The sequence below is a fragment of the Egretta garzetta genome, unplaced genomic scaffold (genome assembly GCF_000687185.1).
Source record: "Egretta garzetta isolate BGI_Z169 unplaced genomic scaffold, ASM68718v1 scaffold256, whole genome shotgun sequence".
In the NCBI taxonomy this organism is placed as follows: domain Eukaryota; kingdom Metazoa; phylum Chordata; class Aves; order Pelecaniformes; family Ardeidae; genus Egretta; species Egretta garzetta.
Window position 1 is genome coordinate 1,236,539 of NW_009260073.1, and position 18,497 is coordinate 1,255,035.

Here is an 18,497-nt window from a genome sequence, read left to right on the forward strand (position 1 = left end):
GTCTTTGCCCTTCTTTTGGCAAGGAAATGCCACAGACTTGGCTAAATCACTCAACAGGTTTTCAAGACCTCTTCTATTCTTCAAAATATTTTCCCAATTTTCTCTTGAGAATGCCCAGAAATTAGCATCATAATTCAAGTACTGTCCCACTAATTGCAGAACTAGGATAAATCCAAGGTTCATTCAATTTTCTACTGCCCTAGCTCTGTCCTGTCACTAAACCAGTCTGTTGCTCGCCTATCTTGGATGTAGCCCATTACAATTTTCACAAAGCAATTCTTCATCAAGTGATACCCGTAGGTATATGGCTCTGCATCTGGCTGTAGCGGAATACCTGCTGATTTTCGGAAGCAGCCTCTCCGCCACATGCTTCCTTATGTGCCGAGAAAAATTAGCATGGCTTTGCAACATCTCTCCTGCAGACACATTTGCTGTGCAGATAAGTTGCCTCCCTATCTCCTTAAAAACAGACTTTTGCTAAGTTTACGGGAGAGGCCTCTTGCTAAGGCAGCAGAGTGTAATCACACGCCTTACCCTTACTGGACCTGCCACGGTTTTTTCACTGTGGCTTAGTGAGGAGATAGACTGGATATACCTCTGTTGTTGCCCAAAGCTCACGGAGTTTTCAGCCTATAACACTATGCCTCTCACAACGAGATGCCCCCCAAGCAGCAGACACACATGGAGTGTGATTAAATGCTTGGAACCCTGCCCATAACCTGGGAAAATTGACCCAGCACTATAGTACCCGCACCAGAAATGTTGGATTTGATATGCAAAGAGCTATTAGATTAATTAAACCCTGCTGACCCTGAAACGTTAAACTCCAAAACGGAAGAAGCAAGTGGGGAAATGCCAGGTGACTTGATACAATGATTACATCACAGGTTCACTGCCACAGAGCCGTTCATATCCACCCCATCAAGTGAACGCCAGGAGAATGTATGTAACAAAACATGGAGGCAATTGAGAGCTACTAATCATATATCGCCACTGCAAAGCAGCAAAAAGGCAACCAGTGCTACTTGCATGACAAAAAAGATGTCACAGAGATATTTTCTAAAAGTCAATTACAAATTTAGCCTCCTCATTCTTAGGCAGTAATCATAACCTATGAGTCAAATAAAATAATTTTACTGTAAATCTCATGCCATTGTGGATTCATTACAGCTAGAAAAAGGAAATAGGAAACAGTTTCTTCAGGAAAAAAAAATATTAAATTCACATATTTGAAAAAGATTCAGGTAGGTTTATATGGCAGGTGAATACTGAATTCAGCCACATATTTAAAGTGAAAAATAAAATTAATTTTAAAACTGTGCAGTGTCCTAACATGTTTACTGAAATTTACTCTATTTGCCTTTTTTCATGTGCATTCCTTTTCCAGCAGAGTGGGTCTTTATATAACCTCTAACACTCCTGGGTATCTTTGTAAGAGTAAATTAATGCTCCTTTATTTTTTTTTTTTCCTGTGTTGCTTTCTGGTTTTTGGAAGTCATTTTTTATACTGCTTTGGTGTCCCAGCAGATGGCATAATTCCATTTCAGATGGAGACAGCCGCAGGTGAAAAGGAGGGATTAGATCAGCTGGTAAAGAGCACGCTGCAGAAAGAACCTGCAATTTCCTGACAGACTGATATTTAGGTAGTGTGTGTCAAGAAGTACAATGATTCAGTCCTGGTAAAATGAGAAGATTAAAAAACCTGCTGTACTGCAGCACGCAGGACTTGACTTGACAGGGGCTAAATAAGATTTTTCTCTTGCTTCTGCCCAAGACGCTGTTTTGTTTTGCTTCCCCTGTGCAGGCAATGACAAATTCCACAGCGCCCTGAAGATTTATCCACGCAGCCTGCAGTGCTCTAACAACCTTGTCCCTGCTTCCGAATGGCTTGGGTACCGTATACTCTATCAGATGCACATATGCTGTGTTCTCCTGCTTTTGTTACATTTATCTCATTAAAAAATAATCCCATCCCCTTTCAAAACTGTTTCAGGGAGGGATTTGCCAGGAAATAAATATTCAAAAATTTTAAAAAGAGAGACAGAAACAGAGAGAGAAAAAAAAAATATTGCATGATTAATTTTCTGACATACCAGGCTTCTGGATTTCTGTGTTGTATTTGCATATCAGAAGATAATTATTATAGCAGGCATTATAGAAATATCCACTGTTACCAATGAGACCAAAATCTGTAATTAGCTCTCAATTGTATTTTAATGAAACACAAGCCCAGCACAGGTTCCAGACAACTTACTGCCCTTGGAGTCACTGATGCATTTTTCTTCTTAAGGTGCCAAATCCACCAGGCATTGACGTAGCTGCTGGGGGGGCAGGGCGGGGGGGGGGGATTCCTTCCGCACCAGACCTCGATATGCAAAGTGCCTCCCCCCACCACTTATTTCACTTCCTAAATGAATGAATGCCAGCCTCCCTTATGAAGCCATATTAAGACAAAGAAATAAAAACTGCAATAAAATACATTTACCAGAGCGTGTGGACACAGGTCCCTTGCCAGCATGAGTGACATGTTCCCCCTGGGGCTGTCCCTTCCCATCGCCCTGCCAGTGGCTGTCTGAGCTCTGCTCACCTTGAACTTGGTTTTCCCATCCTGGTTCATCTCATCTAAAGCACACTAGAGAGTCGTTCTGTAGCGACAGCCCCCAAGCAGCAGTGCTCCCCGGTGTGATGATAACTAGCAGAGAGCAGTGGAGGGCAGAAAACCTGTCTGTGAGCGTGGGTGAGGGGCACCCACATTGGTGAGCAAAGGGCTGCCACTGTCCTGGCCGCCCATGATGCTCCCCGTGAGCAGAGCAGGCATCTCCTGTACTGCTCCCTGCCTGCGAAGCAGATTCTCCACAAATAACTTTGCTATTATGTGGAATGACTTTCATCCTCTTCTGGAGCTGAAGTCTGCTCCATTTAACCACAGTGTGCCTCATCAATTTAATAAAAAAAAGAAAAAAAGAAAACACACACACAAAGTCTGATTTTGTCCTGTTTTTTAGCAGATCAATACTTTTTTTTTTTTTTTTTCCCTTGGGTTAAACAATGTCAGTGGCATTGCCATGCTGTAATAAATGTCTGTAGACCAGAACACCGAATTCTTTCTTCATTTTTTTACCTACAGGAGGTAAAACCTGCTGAGTACCTGTCAGCAGGTAGCTGGACAGCTAGATTTGTCTCTCCCCCAGACAGCTTCCTCATTCACTTGCCTTCCCTTCTATACCTCCTCAAAATATCTCCTTCAATACTTAAATAGTTTAAATGAGATTCTATTGCTTGTTACACTGTTGCTCCTCTGTTGAAAGTTTCCCATGATCTTGTAAAAAAAAAAACCACAGCAGCAGTGAATTAATGGACCATCCATCATGCCAAAAGGACTGTAACCAGGCTTCATCTAGAGCTGAGCAAATAATTTATTCAATCCATTTCGGTATTTTAACTGAATTCTTTTGGCAAATTAATCACACATGGACTGAGATTTTCTTGGACTCATAACTCACTACTTTTATTTTTAATGTGATAATTAGGGGAGCAAATCTTAGTCTGAATCCTGTTGAATCTGAAGCTGCTTTTGAATGAAGCACTGCTGTTCCTGGCTGGCTGAAGAACTCTCCGACTCAGGTTCTGGATAAAAGCATCCTCTACTAGGAAGTCAAAATCACTGCCTGCTATTATCCTGCATACAGGTGCTTTTGCAGTCGCTGCAGTGGCCTGCCGAGCCCTGTGCCAGCAAATGCATTTGCTAGAGTGCTCGGGGGAGCCCGCCTCGAGCAGAGCACACCACGAGCTAGGAAGGGGACAGGGAGAAAGGGTGTTTGAGTGTTATACAGGCTCAGTATCAATTATGCCTGATTGTGGATTACATTTCATTTTATTACTTAAGTGTTTTGTGAAAACGAAAGCGTTAAGCAATAAGAACACAATAACCCCACTGTGCGTAAATATAGTTTGCCTTCCCAAATCACAGTCTCGCTGTTGGTGCTAATTGCTGGTTCTTTCCTGCTCAAGACAAATACCTTCTCTGAGCTCTCAAGCTGTTTTCTTTGTGCCATTTTCCAGAATCTTTTCCTTTTACACTCTGACTTTTTTCAGTTTCTGAGAAATACATTTCAAAAGTACAGGCTAGCCTTAATAAAAAAGGTGATTTCAAATATCAGTGGGCTTTTAGACCCAGCGCACCAGAGTACAAATTTGGATATAATTTTCCATTTGGAGTTTATGTCTTGCACAAGGCAGAGTTGGGCTGTTTTTCTCTCTCTTTTACCGCTAGACTTTTCTAAAATTATTAAATTTAAATCTAATTCTGTACCTAAAACAATGTTCAGTTGATTACCGGTGCCTGATACAGACTACAGCATAAAAAAATTCAGTGCATGTTTAAGGTGTGACACTGCAAGCTGTTAGTTTCATATTCAACACAAACATTACTAAATGACAGGTTTATGCTATGTGTGTTCATCTTCCTGGGTCAATCATACATACAGGTTCCCACGAGGAAAAAAAAAAATCCAGTTCTCTAGATTTTCATGGTTTCAACTACAAAGATAAGCTATTTTTTAAGAAACGTGGGATAGCGTAGATTGTATTACTGCATCTTATTTCCCTCTTGATAGCCTCTCCCCAGTTATCTTTTGCATCTTCAGATCGTACCTATCAATGTGGACCTGTGCAGCACATACCACAACGGGATCTCTGTCTTTGATTGTTCCCATCGTTCCAGTATTAAAAACAATTTTCTAAAAACCCTGCCTCTCATTCATCAAGATTTTCACGTGTTCTTCCAGACTGCAGAATAATAATAAAAAAAAAAGGCTCAGGCATTACTTACCCCAAGATAATGGCCATCGATAAACACAACGGGGAGTGAGGGAACTTCACAGACCCTCCTGCATCTTTCATCTAGTTCTTTTCCATAATCACTGTTCAGAGCAATGTTTTTTTCTTCAAATTTAACTCTGTGATTTTGAAAGATCTTTCTAACCAGTTCGCATCTTTCAAAAGTGGTTCTCACCACACGAAGGCTGGTAGTATAAATTACTATGCGGCCAAACTCTAGCACTGTTGATACCTGGAAAAAAAAATAGTTCCTATTACATTAAATAAGGTGTTAGTAGCTTCCAACTATTGAGTAATTTTATTTAAAATACGATTTAAGCGAAAAAAAAAATCATCTTGAAGACATAATCCAACATTCTATTTTTTTCAAATGTAAAGATGGAAGGGGAGGAATTAAGTTCTTGCAATCACCAACTTAAGTGAACTTAAACCATTTATCTAAATAAGGTGCAACTTTACCTTCTTTTGAAAGCTTTGGAGATGGTGCATCAAGCCCAACATTTTCAAGAAACAGATGTATTTTAGATGCTGGTGGACTTCCAATGTGAATAAATCATCACCCTTTTGCTGTTGTCCTGTACACAGAGTCACCTGTCCTTCCCCAAGCAGTAAAATACAATGCCGTGAGTTAATCGCCTCTCATCTATTAAAGCACAAATTCTTCAAAGCTGCAATAATGACGTGGATGCAGGACTCTCCTGTCACCACCATTTTTAGAGATATCTGATTCTGCTATAACAGTGACTCATGTTTGTTTGCACAAATGCAGTCGGCTAGTACCCAGACTAAGTCTAAACTTGCTAGCTCAAGTGTTGTTGATGACAGCCTGCTTTAAGCATGGACAAGAGCCTAAGCTAGCTCCATCACATCCATAAACCAACACTAACTTGGAATACTTTATGTCCCTCCACGCTGAACTAGATTATAACTGCAGAGGGGACAGATGTATCTGTAATGTTTAGGGAGGATCCACGCCAGGTCACTCTAACATCCAATCAACAATAAAAAATTTCTTTTTGTGTGTCTTCAGTACCCAATTCAAAGCCCACTGCAGTGAGGGAAGGCAGTTATCTTGGCTGTAATAAGTTTCATTCTACAATTCGGATTTGACTTTTTACCCCACTTCTTCATACGTAAAAGTTTATGCTGCATCTTTCCTTTCTGGGTTTAAAACCACTAGGGAGGGTAAACACTACAGTTGTTGAAAAGAAAGTGGTACATTTTCAAAAAGCCTGAGAATTATTGCTCTAAACAAAGATATCATGTTCAGATAAATAGCTAAAATCCTAGCTTATTTACAAGGTGGTAAGGCATTTCCAAGCTTTTTGAATTATCCATTATATTCAGCAAATGATATTTAAATATTTCAGCAGTGTTCCAGGAGTAAAACCACAAGTTAGAAAATAATAAGTAAAGATACCTGCAATGCACTGTAGCAATCTGTGGAGAATGAACCTTTATCGGCCAATAGATAATTTTTGAACTATGTCACGTAATAAATTTAAAGACAAAGTTGTAACATTGGGTAGGTGCCATTGCAGATTTTGCCAAATAACAAAGTCATGATTTATCTTACTAGGTAAATTAAAAAAAAAATAATAATCATATACTGCTTAGAAAGGTGTTTACAAGGTTCAATGTATGGCGAAGAGTTCTTAGGAAAAACACCTGGGTTTTACAGATCACTTCTAGATCACTGGAAGTGCAATGGCAGACTTATGCAATTTATCGTTTTTCTGTCTCCCGTTCTGGGAAGGAAACATGTTGTGATAGGTCAGTATTTGCTTCTCTTTGAACGGATGTCAGAAATCCAATTTTAAGAACAGGCTACCTTTCTCCAGCCTGCTTTCTAGGTTGAAAAAGCTGTTATTCTGCTCCTGCAGCATTGACTCGTCTCCAGCATATTGTTCACATATTCCAAGTGCAAGGATTTGCTTGTCCTCTAATTAAAAGACAAGTAATATACATGAATGCTGCCAAGTATTCTAGTAACCATGCATGGGTTGCTGGAAGGAAGAGCAGTTCAGCCTTTTCAGAAGTAACTGAAAGGAGTTCTTGAAATATTCCTTCAAAAGAGAATTTCACATACTTGTTGTTTTCTCCTCTTTGGAATGAAAATAGGTTTTGAAGTAGAAAACTATTCAACGGGATGGAAGTTCTTGTTCCTTCATAGCTCTGATCTCTAATGCTGTTTGTCCCCAGACACCAGAGGCTGGCAAAATAGGTGCAGACAGTCCTTATCTAGAGAAGCATCAGGGCTGTGTTGTCCCTACAGCATACTGAAGACACGGAAAAATGGACAGTGGTAAAGTGATCTGGAAAGGTATCGAGTGGAAGGTGGGTGTGCAGAGTCACTTTTATGTTTATTTCTTTATTTTTTCCTAATGTGGCAATGAACAAATGCCCTTGTTTGCCCTGAAAAGAAGTATCAAGGGCATTGACTAAATAATTCTTAGGGAAATTTTAGCAAACACATTGTTTTCTGTGCTTCAAATGCACAGAACTTGTCCTTGGCAGGACTTTATCATACCAGAGAAAATCTTTCCTGTCACCTGTCTCGAACCACACTGGTAATTATAAAATAGGAGTCAAGACAGTTAGAGAGATTTACAGGGTTTTTCTTAAAGAGGATTTATGCTAATTTCTATTTTGCTACCCAATGCAAAGGGTACAGCCTCTAATATTTAGTGAGTAACATACTCTCTGGAAGTAGATCAGCAGAATAATGTTTGAATGCTGTGCTTTTCCTTCCTAGGTTGGAACTGTGGCAAAAACATAATAAATGACAAGCCATGTAAACAAATGAATAGAGTGCCATTTTAGAAAAAGAACTTTTACAATTTTGCATGACGAACTTCAGATTAGAATCATCTGGTATAACTCACAAATGCATATAAAATTTTAGCTGAAGTTAAAGAAAAGGTAGCTCTCTTGTTAATGGCCATGACAAAACTTTACTCGGGCTGTGGAAGTTGGATAGATGAACAAACAAAAAGATTTGGAGCAAATTACATTGACAAATTTCTTACACTTCCTATAAGTGGGATTCTCATTGAAACCTGAAGCTCATGGAAATTTTTCAGCCTGAGATGGCAACTTCATTGTCAGACTCAGAAAATGCCATGCACATGGGCCAAGAGTGCGCTTCAAAAAAGGTGTCCATGTAGAAAGACTGCCAAGGAAGGGATTTAAGGTTTCAGAGGGAAATAAAGTTGCTTTGGTAATGACCCTGTACATCATTTACAGGTTTTAGCTTAGCAGCACAGTGTTATCATCTCCCAAAGTGTCCAAAGGCAGTATCTGTTTTACTGCATCAGCCTGAGGAGCTTGCATTTTGCTTGGGAGCCTCAAGTAGGCAGCACCAGCTGCTGCAAGACCCGCATCACTTCCTGGCACAGACGCCACCCCCAGTGATCTGGGGACAGCTGCCCTTTTTTTCTCCATCTAGAGAGAAAAAGCAATTGGCTGAACATGAGAAAACTGAAAGATCCTTCTTATTTTGCACCTAACTCAGTCTTTTCCCAGACTTCTCTACCAGGTGGCTCAGGGGTTTCACAAATGAGGAGTTAGTTACACTTTGGTGCACAGCTAAGGGAAACCTATCCCTCTGCCATGGCACCAGCATCCATCCATCTGGCATGGTTGCAACTAAATGTAATCATTAACTGAGCAAGTCTTCTGCAAAAAGCATGAGGGGTGTCGTCCCATGAGGCTAAATACGTGAGCTTAGCATCAGGAGAGACCACAGAACAGAGGAGGAAATTGCTGATGAAAAAGAGAAGGCTTAATAGAGCAAGCAGATGAGCAACAAAAAAAAAGGGATGCAGGGGACTGAAAAAGGGCTGAAAAGACAAAAATAACCACAAATAGATAATAAACCAAAACCTGAAATGTCAGGATACTGACAAAGGAAGAGTAGTACAAACTAAATGTGGAAATAAAAACATGAAAAATATTACAAAAAAGAGACAGACAGGAAAACAAAACAAAGTAAATTATAAAACAGAGAAAAGGTCACTGCAATATGACTTCCTCAACCTTTTTCAGAAGAAATCCTGGTAGCCAGTGTAAGTATACAACAACGAATATATTGCAGAATATGTGAATCTCCAAGTTGTTTCAATATTTGGGGTATTTTTTTAAAAAAACTTTGTGTATTACTGGAGCTGTAGAAATATGAAATATTTGGGAAGCATACTGCTAAAATATGTGTTTGAGAATTTACCTTTTCTGTATAACAGCTGCCATGACAATAATAACAGATGTCTCAGTAGCTCTGAAAATATTGTATAACAGTCAGGTGTTTCCATGGTGCTTCTGAAAGCCAGATAAATATGTACATCATGAAACTCCCACGGACGTCTCGGGGGTCAGTCCTTCCCCACTATATCTTACCCCTGGCTTCTGGACCCAGTTGCAACAGAAGTAGCACCAAAAAGAGTCCGTGCTTCTCTACTGGTCCCATAACTACCCCCAGCCCTGACCAGTCCCCCCAGTCTGGGCAGACATCACTCACACTGCTGTTGGTGAGGGGAATTTATAAAATGAATTATTGAATAATAATACTAGATTATTTCTTCCGCATATTTGTCATGAACCGCTTTCTCAAGGTTATAGATTTTCTTTAATACCTCTTATGACATTTTTATGTCTGCCTTGCTGACTTCAAGTGGCTCTTTATCTTTGGAACAAAACTCATAACGTGGATTTTTTTGCAGCACGGCTAAGAGCTGGCCAAATACAGAGCAGAGGAAGTGGTCCAAGCCAATGCATTTCTACCTGTGGTATAAGGACCACTGGTGGACCTTTGGGCATAAAGCAATTGTTCCTAAAACAGTGGTAACGTTTTCTTTCCGAAAGCCTGTGCGTATGTCCGTGTCTGCAAGCAAGTAAACAGACAAGCCCAGCAGCGAGGGGAATATTCATGGTGTTATCCTCATTTTTATTTGGTTGCAAATGAAAACTGTAACAGCGGCACTACAAAAGTAGTCATGGGATATATTTTTTTTTTTTTAATCCTCTCTCTGGATAGAAGGCATAAACATATGCTTCAACCTCATTGGTATGAAAAGAATAGCTATTGATATTCATATCCATATGTAATTTATTTCAACAGTAGCATCACCCACAAATTTTCTTTTGAAGTACAAAGCAATAAATGCAAAAAAAAATCCCCACCAAACCCACTTTATACTTTGCATTATATGCATTATATGAGCAACTGTATTCTAGCAAAAGCTTCTGTTTTTCTGCTAAGATTAATGGGCTGGTATAGTACTTTGGCAAAAGCTTAAATGTTAATGCCAACCTTTATCACATACAAGATTTTTAAAGGTTTTTACTATGTTTGGATATAACATTCAACTAACATTATTCATGCGGTAGTGAATTGCTTCTGTGACCTAAATCAACGGCTGATATGCCCTTCTCTGTCTCAGCAGATCAGCTTTCACCATCTCAGAGTGTTCTACTGAAATATGCACCCCTTGGCTTTGTAATTAGACACTATCAGACTGGCAGAAGTATCTGCTGTTGGCTGAGGCAGGAATCCAGAGCGCATTACAAACCCTGCTGCAGTGAGTAGATGCAGCATTCATGATCTAAAGAGAATGCTGAGCAAGAGAAAATGTGTATATATACATGTATGTATGCATATATGTGCATACATATATTTTTTATGTAAGTTTGCATATCTAGAAGCTTTAAATTAAGCTGCTCACTTCATAATTGGCATTGCATATCTTATAGCTTGAATTAGTATCAATAACTGAGTGGCAAGAAGAACTATGTTCTAACACTAAATTTCCTGACCACAAGCTGGTTTGGCGTTTTTGTTTTTATTTTCCACTCAGAAGCAGAAGGGAAGAAAACAGCTACAAGTTTCTTGTTGAAGAAGTTCTGCAGAAAAAAAAATCAATTTACACATTTCACTTCTGCAAGATTTAAAAGCTTTTACTAGCTTTTAAGTTTTAAAAGGTTTTCAAAATGCATACTAAAAGCAATTAATCCTTTCTGAAAGATTATTTTAAAGTAAAATGCTATCACCAAAATGTTCCCCTTTTTTTTTTCTACGTGACACTTCATCAGAATATACATGTTTTCCAAAACATATAGCATTTAATGGAAAGCATACTTTTCATCGTGTCATTATTTAGATGAAAATGTGCAACATTCTTTCAATGAGATGGCTAGAGATTGAAGGCCTATGTTCTAGTGAGAACTACAGTATTTGCCATCACAACAACACAGTACAGCACTAATGGAGTTGTGAACCAGACCCTTCTGGCTGTCACTGTTGCTTGCCAGGTTCAAATTAAAGGCTGAGTGGCATTTTTCAGGAAGAATTGATTCGCTGGCCAGAAGACCTCTTCCAACAAACTGACCTCATTGACCAAAGTAAAATGTTTTTCTTTGGCAGGTAGGATCTGTTTATGCAAGCGGTCCCCAGCCACCGTGTGAGCTCTCAGGACAAAATCACATTCTCTTCCACTTCACTGTTTGTAATTCCAACCCTCCATGGGCTCTCATACAGCAAAGCACAGTGTACTCTTAAATTTAAATTTAAGCACTCTTTTAAGTGCTTTATTACATTAAGGCTGTAGCCCTGTTTGCAAGGACTTGGCACTATATCAATATTCTGGAAAATTCAGAACTTGAACTTGATTAAATTCAGAAAACTGCATTTTAGCAGAGCTCAGTAGAATAAAGACTAAATTCTGCAATAGTGCAAGTCATATACTCAAGTCAAAGCATGTGCTGACCTTCTCTTAAATACATCTCTTTGAAAACACTACTTTTTTTCTTATCCAGTTTTGGCAATTATAGGAACCATAACTGTAAGTCTTGGAGCCTGTGACCCTGTGTCATTGAGACAGTGAAATGATATCACCAGTTATCATCCTCATAACCGTCAGCAAGCTGGGAAGGTCTATTGATACCAGTTTACAAGTGAGAGCATTAAGAGCTGCACTCCTAAGCAAGGCAGCCAGAGAGCCTGGACACTCCCAGACAGAAGTACTGGCTTTGCTTTCCCCAAGGAAGTGGTCAGGTCACTGTTTCTATCTGGTTTTAAGATAACAAAGGCACCTGTGTGCCTTTTGCCTCCCTGTATTCTGGCACTCACCTCCCCCACAAACAGCAGCCCCGGGAATGCATTCATTTCCAAAATCTGTATAGGAATGTAGGCTTCTCTGCCTGATCGAGTGTCCCAACACAGGGTATGAAACATCGCATTTTTTCCTGTTTCAGTTTCAACTCTGAGGAGCTGGTCACAGTTCTAGAGAAGGGCTGTAATGCAACAAGAACCCAAATTCTTTAATCTTCTAATATCTGGGTGACTGTCTTCTCTGTTATCTACACTCCCACCACACACTGCTGATTGTAAAATAGCACAGTTTTACCTCCTTAAGGTTGGCATCCTCGAAATTGTTCAACAACTGCAGCATAGAATAGATATTATACCTAAGACACTGGTATTTGTATTTATATATGTCTATATATTTATATATGTCTGTAACTAATTTGCACTTTTCAGGCCGTATATTGATTTGGGGGATGTCAGTGAAAATAACAAAAGTAATAATAATATTGCATGTAATATTTACACTGCTCCTTTCATCCTAAAATCACTTGACTACATACTAAAAAACCAGAAGTTTTTCCATCTTCTAACACCATGTATATGTGTGTTGCGACCCTTTCTGTTCCTCAAACAATACTATATAACATCATACCTTTTTTTCTGCCACTGCAGGCTTTCCCACTTACCTTCTGATGCAGACTGCTTCTCAGGGGATGTCAAAGTGTTTTCATTTCAAAGCAGAAAAAAATACTTACAATACCACAGCAAAGGAGTGCAGGGCATCCCCCTGCCCCTCCCTGCTCTTTGCAATCTTTCAGCCATGGGCAGGTTCAGAAGGTACAAAGACCACAACTGAGCCCACCCCCCCGTGTCCTTATTACCCTTCATCCAGCGCACACCCACACAACCAGGCTACAGCCTGCTCTAAGGTGACCTGAGCTCAGACCAAAGAACAGGTTATCTCCCTAGGGCTCGTGGGCTCTGCTAGACCCTGATGCCCCCGCTTGCGTAGACTTTCTGAAGTCAAAGGGCCTGCTACAGGTGTGGCACTAGCTCTAGGGGAAAAAAGCGGCTCCTGCTCAACAAGGCACAGCGATGCCGTGGAAGTCAGCCAGGGCAACATGGATTACAGTGTTCAAATTAGTCGAAAGAAGATCCATATCTGTCCCTGCCTAACTGGATTTTATTTATCAAGCGTTAGAAGGTCTATCAGTATTTTCTTATTTGTTTATTTATGCCATTCTGTGTATGATAGGAACAAATGAAACCTTTGAAAATCAGAAGCAAAAGGTGATCCTGTGAGAAATTCTCCCAGGAAGAAACAAGACTGTGATATGATGCTTGTTTCTCTCTTTGGCTTGCTCGTTCCTTATTTCTCTCTCTTCATACTTACCCGTTCAACATCTCCAAGAAATTATGCCCAGAGACAAGGACAGCCTCTGGGAAGACCCTTGGCAATGTTACATAGGTTTGTAAGAAAGGAGAAGCATTTCTTTGTTGCTCAAGGACATGGCCCACAAAGACTGAAGGGAAGAAGGAAGAGCTACTGAAAATAGTTCTGTCCTCAGCAGTTTACATGAGGCTCCAGAAGTTGTTTGAAAAAGAAGTGTCCAACAATCTCCTCTCACATCGTGCAGTTCTTTGAACTATTCCTGTATTCAGCAGAAGAGACCTGAAGCCGGACAGGTTGTACCTAGACTGTCCTGTAACATCGCTGAAGCTGCTTCTAGGCATATGGGACATAAGACAGGCAATAGCTGAGTTGTTTACACTAGCTGAGTGGTTCTGTCTTCTATACCTTACAGTCCTCATCACATTGGTAATTCTCATCTTTCTTTTTCTTTCCAAAAGAAATACAGTGACTTAAAAGAAATGCCAGGGTATTTTTGATCCCTGAAGTATCTTGTGCTGTGTAGTCAGCACAGAAGTTTATTTTATAGCTGATAAAATGTAAGCATTTAGAGGATTCTCAGCAAAGTATTCTCTCTCTTATCCCTTTTTTTGGAGCAGCCAATTGCATCTATTTATAGAGAGTAACAGAAGAAATTATTACAGCAAGTTGTAATCACGGCCAAAATATTGTCCTGGAAACAACAGACACTAAGAAATTGCCAAAATGCAGTTTCTTTTTTTCAATTTCCATGCAAAGCCTTCAGACATAATCCTGGCGTGTTGTGAAAAAGCTTCAAACGATACACTCCCCATCAAATACTGTTTATATGTCTATTAATGTAACTGCCTAAAATGTTGCTTATAAGTGAAATATAATTGCAGTGTTAATTGGCAAAATGCTGTTACATTATCTTTAAAATGCAGTTAAAAAACCTTTCTGACATAATCTAGTGGTGGTGGTAAGAACCAAATTGTGGATATCTCATACTTAACTGATTTTACTTCATTGTTTTCCATTATTTAAAAACCCTTCACTGTTGCAGAGATGTCTGTGATTCAGCTTGCTAACATTCCCCTCCCCTCTCATCAGCCTTATAAAGACACCAAGAAAAATACTGTGCTGGGAAGCACAAGGTAAATAGCAATAAAATATTAGAGCCAGACAGATGGTTCCATGGGTAATCTTTCTACAGTTGGCTTGTATAGACTTTGGGCTGCCAATAGCTTTGAAACTTCCACTACCAGTACAAAGAAGATCTTTCTGAGTCCATCCAGATCAGAAAAATCTGACCCATAATTCAGGACAGTGCCATTTTCTTAGCAGCACTAGCCAGAGAGACTGATTTGAGAACATTTTCATCAACCAGCACAATCACCATGCAAAAATGAAATGCAATTATTTTTTAGGGCAGACAGATTCAGTTCTTTGCCATTTACAGCAGGAAACTCTCAGTGCGATTTTAAGGCAGCAGCCAGGAACCTTATCTTAACCAAGTTTCAGAAAGCCAGTTGATAACTTTCCCCTTCATTTGCAAAGTCTGCTGTGGGATCTTACACCAAAATAGATAGTTGAAACCTGATATACAGTCTTTCAGCCTTATTATGATCTCACCTACAAAATACGTCTCCGGAGCCAAATGTTTCCTGGATGAAGTAGCACTTAAAATCAGAATTTGGGTGTTGTCCCATTGTTTTCATTTCTTTGAGTACATCAATCATGATAAGCCACAGAGAGCATTATTCTAGGATGATTATTTTATATCAACTAGTTTGACTGATGATATGGATATATTTGGAGTTTTTTATCCAGCCAAAATCCAAGATTCAGCCCTGTAAAAGTAAGCGTGATAGAGAGCATGCTCTGCCATTCACAAGGCATTCACTATATAAAGTGAATGAAGCTGGAATATTTCCTAGAATACACTAAGTAAAAGGAAAATATTTGTCACTAAGAAGATTGACTGGAAGTAAATGTCATAGAGTGATTTTCTAGCTCTTGTACCACGATTTCTTGAGCACACATCCAGTGTGTGAACCTTGTATCCAAGATTCACCCGGCTCAAGTTCCGTCAGAGTTTCTCAGTGTATGCATTTTACCAAATAGAGTGTTTGCTTGTTGGGTGAGCAAAGTGGCCTCAAAGCACACGGAAAGTACACTTGCTTGTTCTGATATTGATCTTCATCTTCACTGAGAGTTTGATTGCTTCTCAGCCTTCAGTGGCAGGGCCAAGGCACAACCCAGTCTTGTTCTTTTGTCTGTTCAGTAACAGTAATGTCAGCTCTGAAAAGAACTGCTCAGGAAAGGGGAGAGTAAGAAAAGTTAAAAACTGCTCTGACACTGCTCACCAAGCAGCCTGTTCATCTATCACCCTCCTCTTCCCTTACCAGATCATTTCAGAGTAACACGGCTTCCTATACAAGAGGAAAGGTGCTGGGATTACTTTACTCATAAACACAGTATTTGCAAAATGGCTCTTTTGAGACAAGGAACAACACTTACCTATAAGCCTTTTTCTTTCCAGCAAACTCAAATTTTCAGAGTGGAAGTGCTGCTGATAAGTAGTTTCCACTTTTCATAGCTATTTAATATGAACATGCTTAATACCTACCTTAACCTATACATACCTACCTTAACCTATACATACCTACCTTAACCTATACAGAACACATTGTGCATACTTCAGCCAGCACCTGTCCCAACAAAGATTTTTCTTTGTCAATGGGTTATTCTGTATTTCCCCTCTGTGCCTACTCTGTGTTGAAAGACTGATTGTAGGGTGCTGTAACCTGGCACCCAACCATGGAAACAATTGCTTCCTACAGGTGCAGTGTTGGTAGGAGAGTTGCAAGCTAGTTTGACTAATGTTTGATTATCTGCTATGTTTGATAAATGGCTTTCAGCCGAACAATCTGAGTAGCGATACAAACAATTTCTCTTTGTTTGATGTAATCGCTGGATCAGGAAATTGAAACCTGTTTCTGCAAAATTGTGTGCTACACTCTTACAGGAGACATACGATTTGCTTCTTGGGTCTTTGTCTGCATAAAACAAATGTTAATTAGAAATGCTTATTAAATTTTAATACCAATTCTTAAGAAGTAGGCTGTGCCAGTCAGATACAGGTGAAGAGCTGAATTCAGGAAAATTCAGTGGTAAAAACTGTGAAAATTTTGCAAAACTTCAAATTCCATTGTGGTTAGGACTGAAGTTCTGGTGGAAGATTATGCTAGAGTTTGTTCTGGCTAAAACAAAGTTAGGAAGAAAATTCGCTGTCGGTGTGGTTAAAATATAGGTATTTTTAAGTTGTAATCAAAAGAATGGACAAAAGGATTATTCTTAATGTTGGTCACCAACAGGTGTTGTTGCAGGACAGTGTAAAAAACAACCTATGGCCTACCATTCATCTGGCTTTGCCAAAGCTTCTGAATTCAAGCTGTAATTGAAAACTCATGTTTCCCTAGTCCTTTTTTCTTTCTCTTTACTTCAGGGAACTGACCAGATTGCAGACTGAGCTTCCCTTCCCCTCCAGTAAGCCTGATTGCTCTTCATGTCTCTTCCAGGTCAAAGTCATCTCTTAGGACTCTAACACCCAGTTTTCCCCAGGCCTCCAGGAGAGATTTGAACTTTCTCCAACACTGCCAGCATGCAGAAGCCTTTCTTCTCCTGCCTCTCGCTTTCTGCTTTATTCTCTCAGGATGGAGTACTTCACTGCCACACTTGACATTTCTGGCAGCTATTGAAGGACTGATTTAAGTGCAGCCCTTATCTTTTCATAAGATTTATGTAAGGTCAAAACTACAAGCCTGTGCTGCAGGCAGGCTGCAAGAATGGCTGGGAGCTAGAGATTTGCATGGTGCCAGCTCAGAAGTGGCTGGTGCCTCCTTATTACATTTCAGTAGGGCTGAGGATATTATGAATCAGCCAAAATGGGACAGAAGCCCACCACAGGACTCACATCACTAAGCAGAGCAACCTCCCCAAAGCAAACCTGGGAGCATTTTTGGTGAACACATTTTCCAGGTTTCTGGACAAGTCTTACTCACTGAAAGTGTTGCAGATATCTTATTCTTTCATATGAAGATCATCGCTATGCATAGCCATGGAGCACGTATTTCAGATTAACTTCGCCTTTCTGGTGCAAACTGGTGCCACAAGCTAAGCCAGGAAGAGACAGAGCCAAAACCTTCAAAGCTTTGTATTGGTTGCAGTTTGTGCCTGAAATGTGATGAGCTCAAAGCATCGCTTCCCTCTCTGGTAGGTTTGTTGAGGAATTCTGTGAATCCAAGTGAACACATTTACCTAATCATCTTAACAAATACTGAAAATACAGAGTACTTAAAATCATTGCAGAGCATCTCCACAGCCATCGCATAAGCTTTTCAGGCCCCCAAACAATATTCTAAACACCAACAATCACAGGTCTTCCATTTCCCTCTAGGATGTCTCTATGAATCCAGATAGCAGGAACCTTTCTCCAGCATTCTATGGATAAACTCCTGAATTCCCTCTACAATATCAGTGTTCCCATTTTATTCCTCTCCAGACTATCCCATTGCTTCCCCCACCAATAACCTCTTGTGTTTTACCCATTTACTCCCAGTATCCACTCAAGATAGTTTTCTGTCTCACCTCCTGCACTGCTTGATGTAAGTTGAATTCCTTTAAAAATCATCAGAAACAAAGTATCTACGAAAGTAATGAGATATTTGGCCATGTGTAAATCATTCACACTAAAATTCACACCCAGTCCACAGAAAACTTGGTAGCTTTGAAACATGGTGGCATATCCGTGGTCGAACTGCAGGAAGAATATTATTTCTGGCAGATATGGCTTGTGTTGTGACAAGCCTGGATACAGTTGTGATGTCTACAAAAATGTACATCGTTTTGTTGTTGCATGGATTGTGTGGCCTTTTGTTGGTCTTTTCATTTAGGTCTACATTTTGGCCTGAACTTTCATTGCATATTAGACTCATTTTGGCTCCAGTAGCATGCCTGATCTATGCAAAACTAAGGGGACATAGCTTTTAAATTATCCCTGTGAGGGCTTATGATTGTGTTACATCAATGACAACAGAAAGGAAAAGAGCTGAATTTCTACTTTGGCTGTTTGCAGCTGTTTACCTGGAGACAGTTTTCTGAAGACTCTGCTCACAGAACGACAATGTAACAGTTTATACAATT

At 39.8% G+C, this 18,497-nt stretch overlaps 1 protein-coding gene across 1 annotated transcript in view; it reads right to left on the bottom strand.

The window, feature by feature from the left end:
- GRXCR1 (glutaredoxin and cysteine rich domain containing 1) overlaps positions 1-18,497 on the bottom strand; it is a 41,558-nt gene that overhangs the window by 6,267 nt on the left and 16,794 nt on the right. Inside the window, 1 exon segment of the mRNA XM_009641248.2 lies at positions 4,832-5,071. Within this exon segment, the coding sequence (XP_009639543.2) occupies positions 4,832-5,071 (240 nt within the window).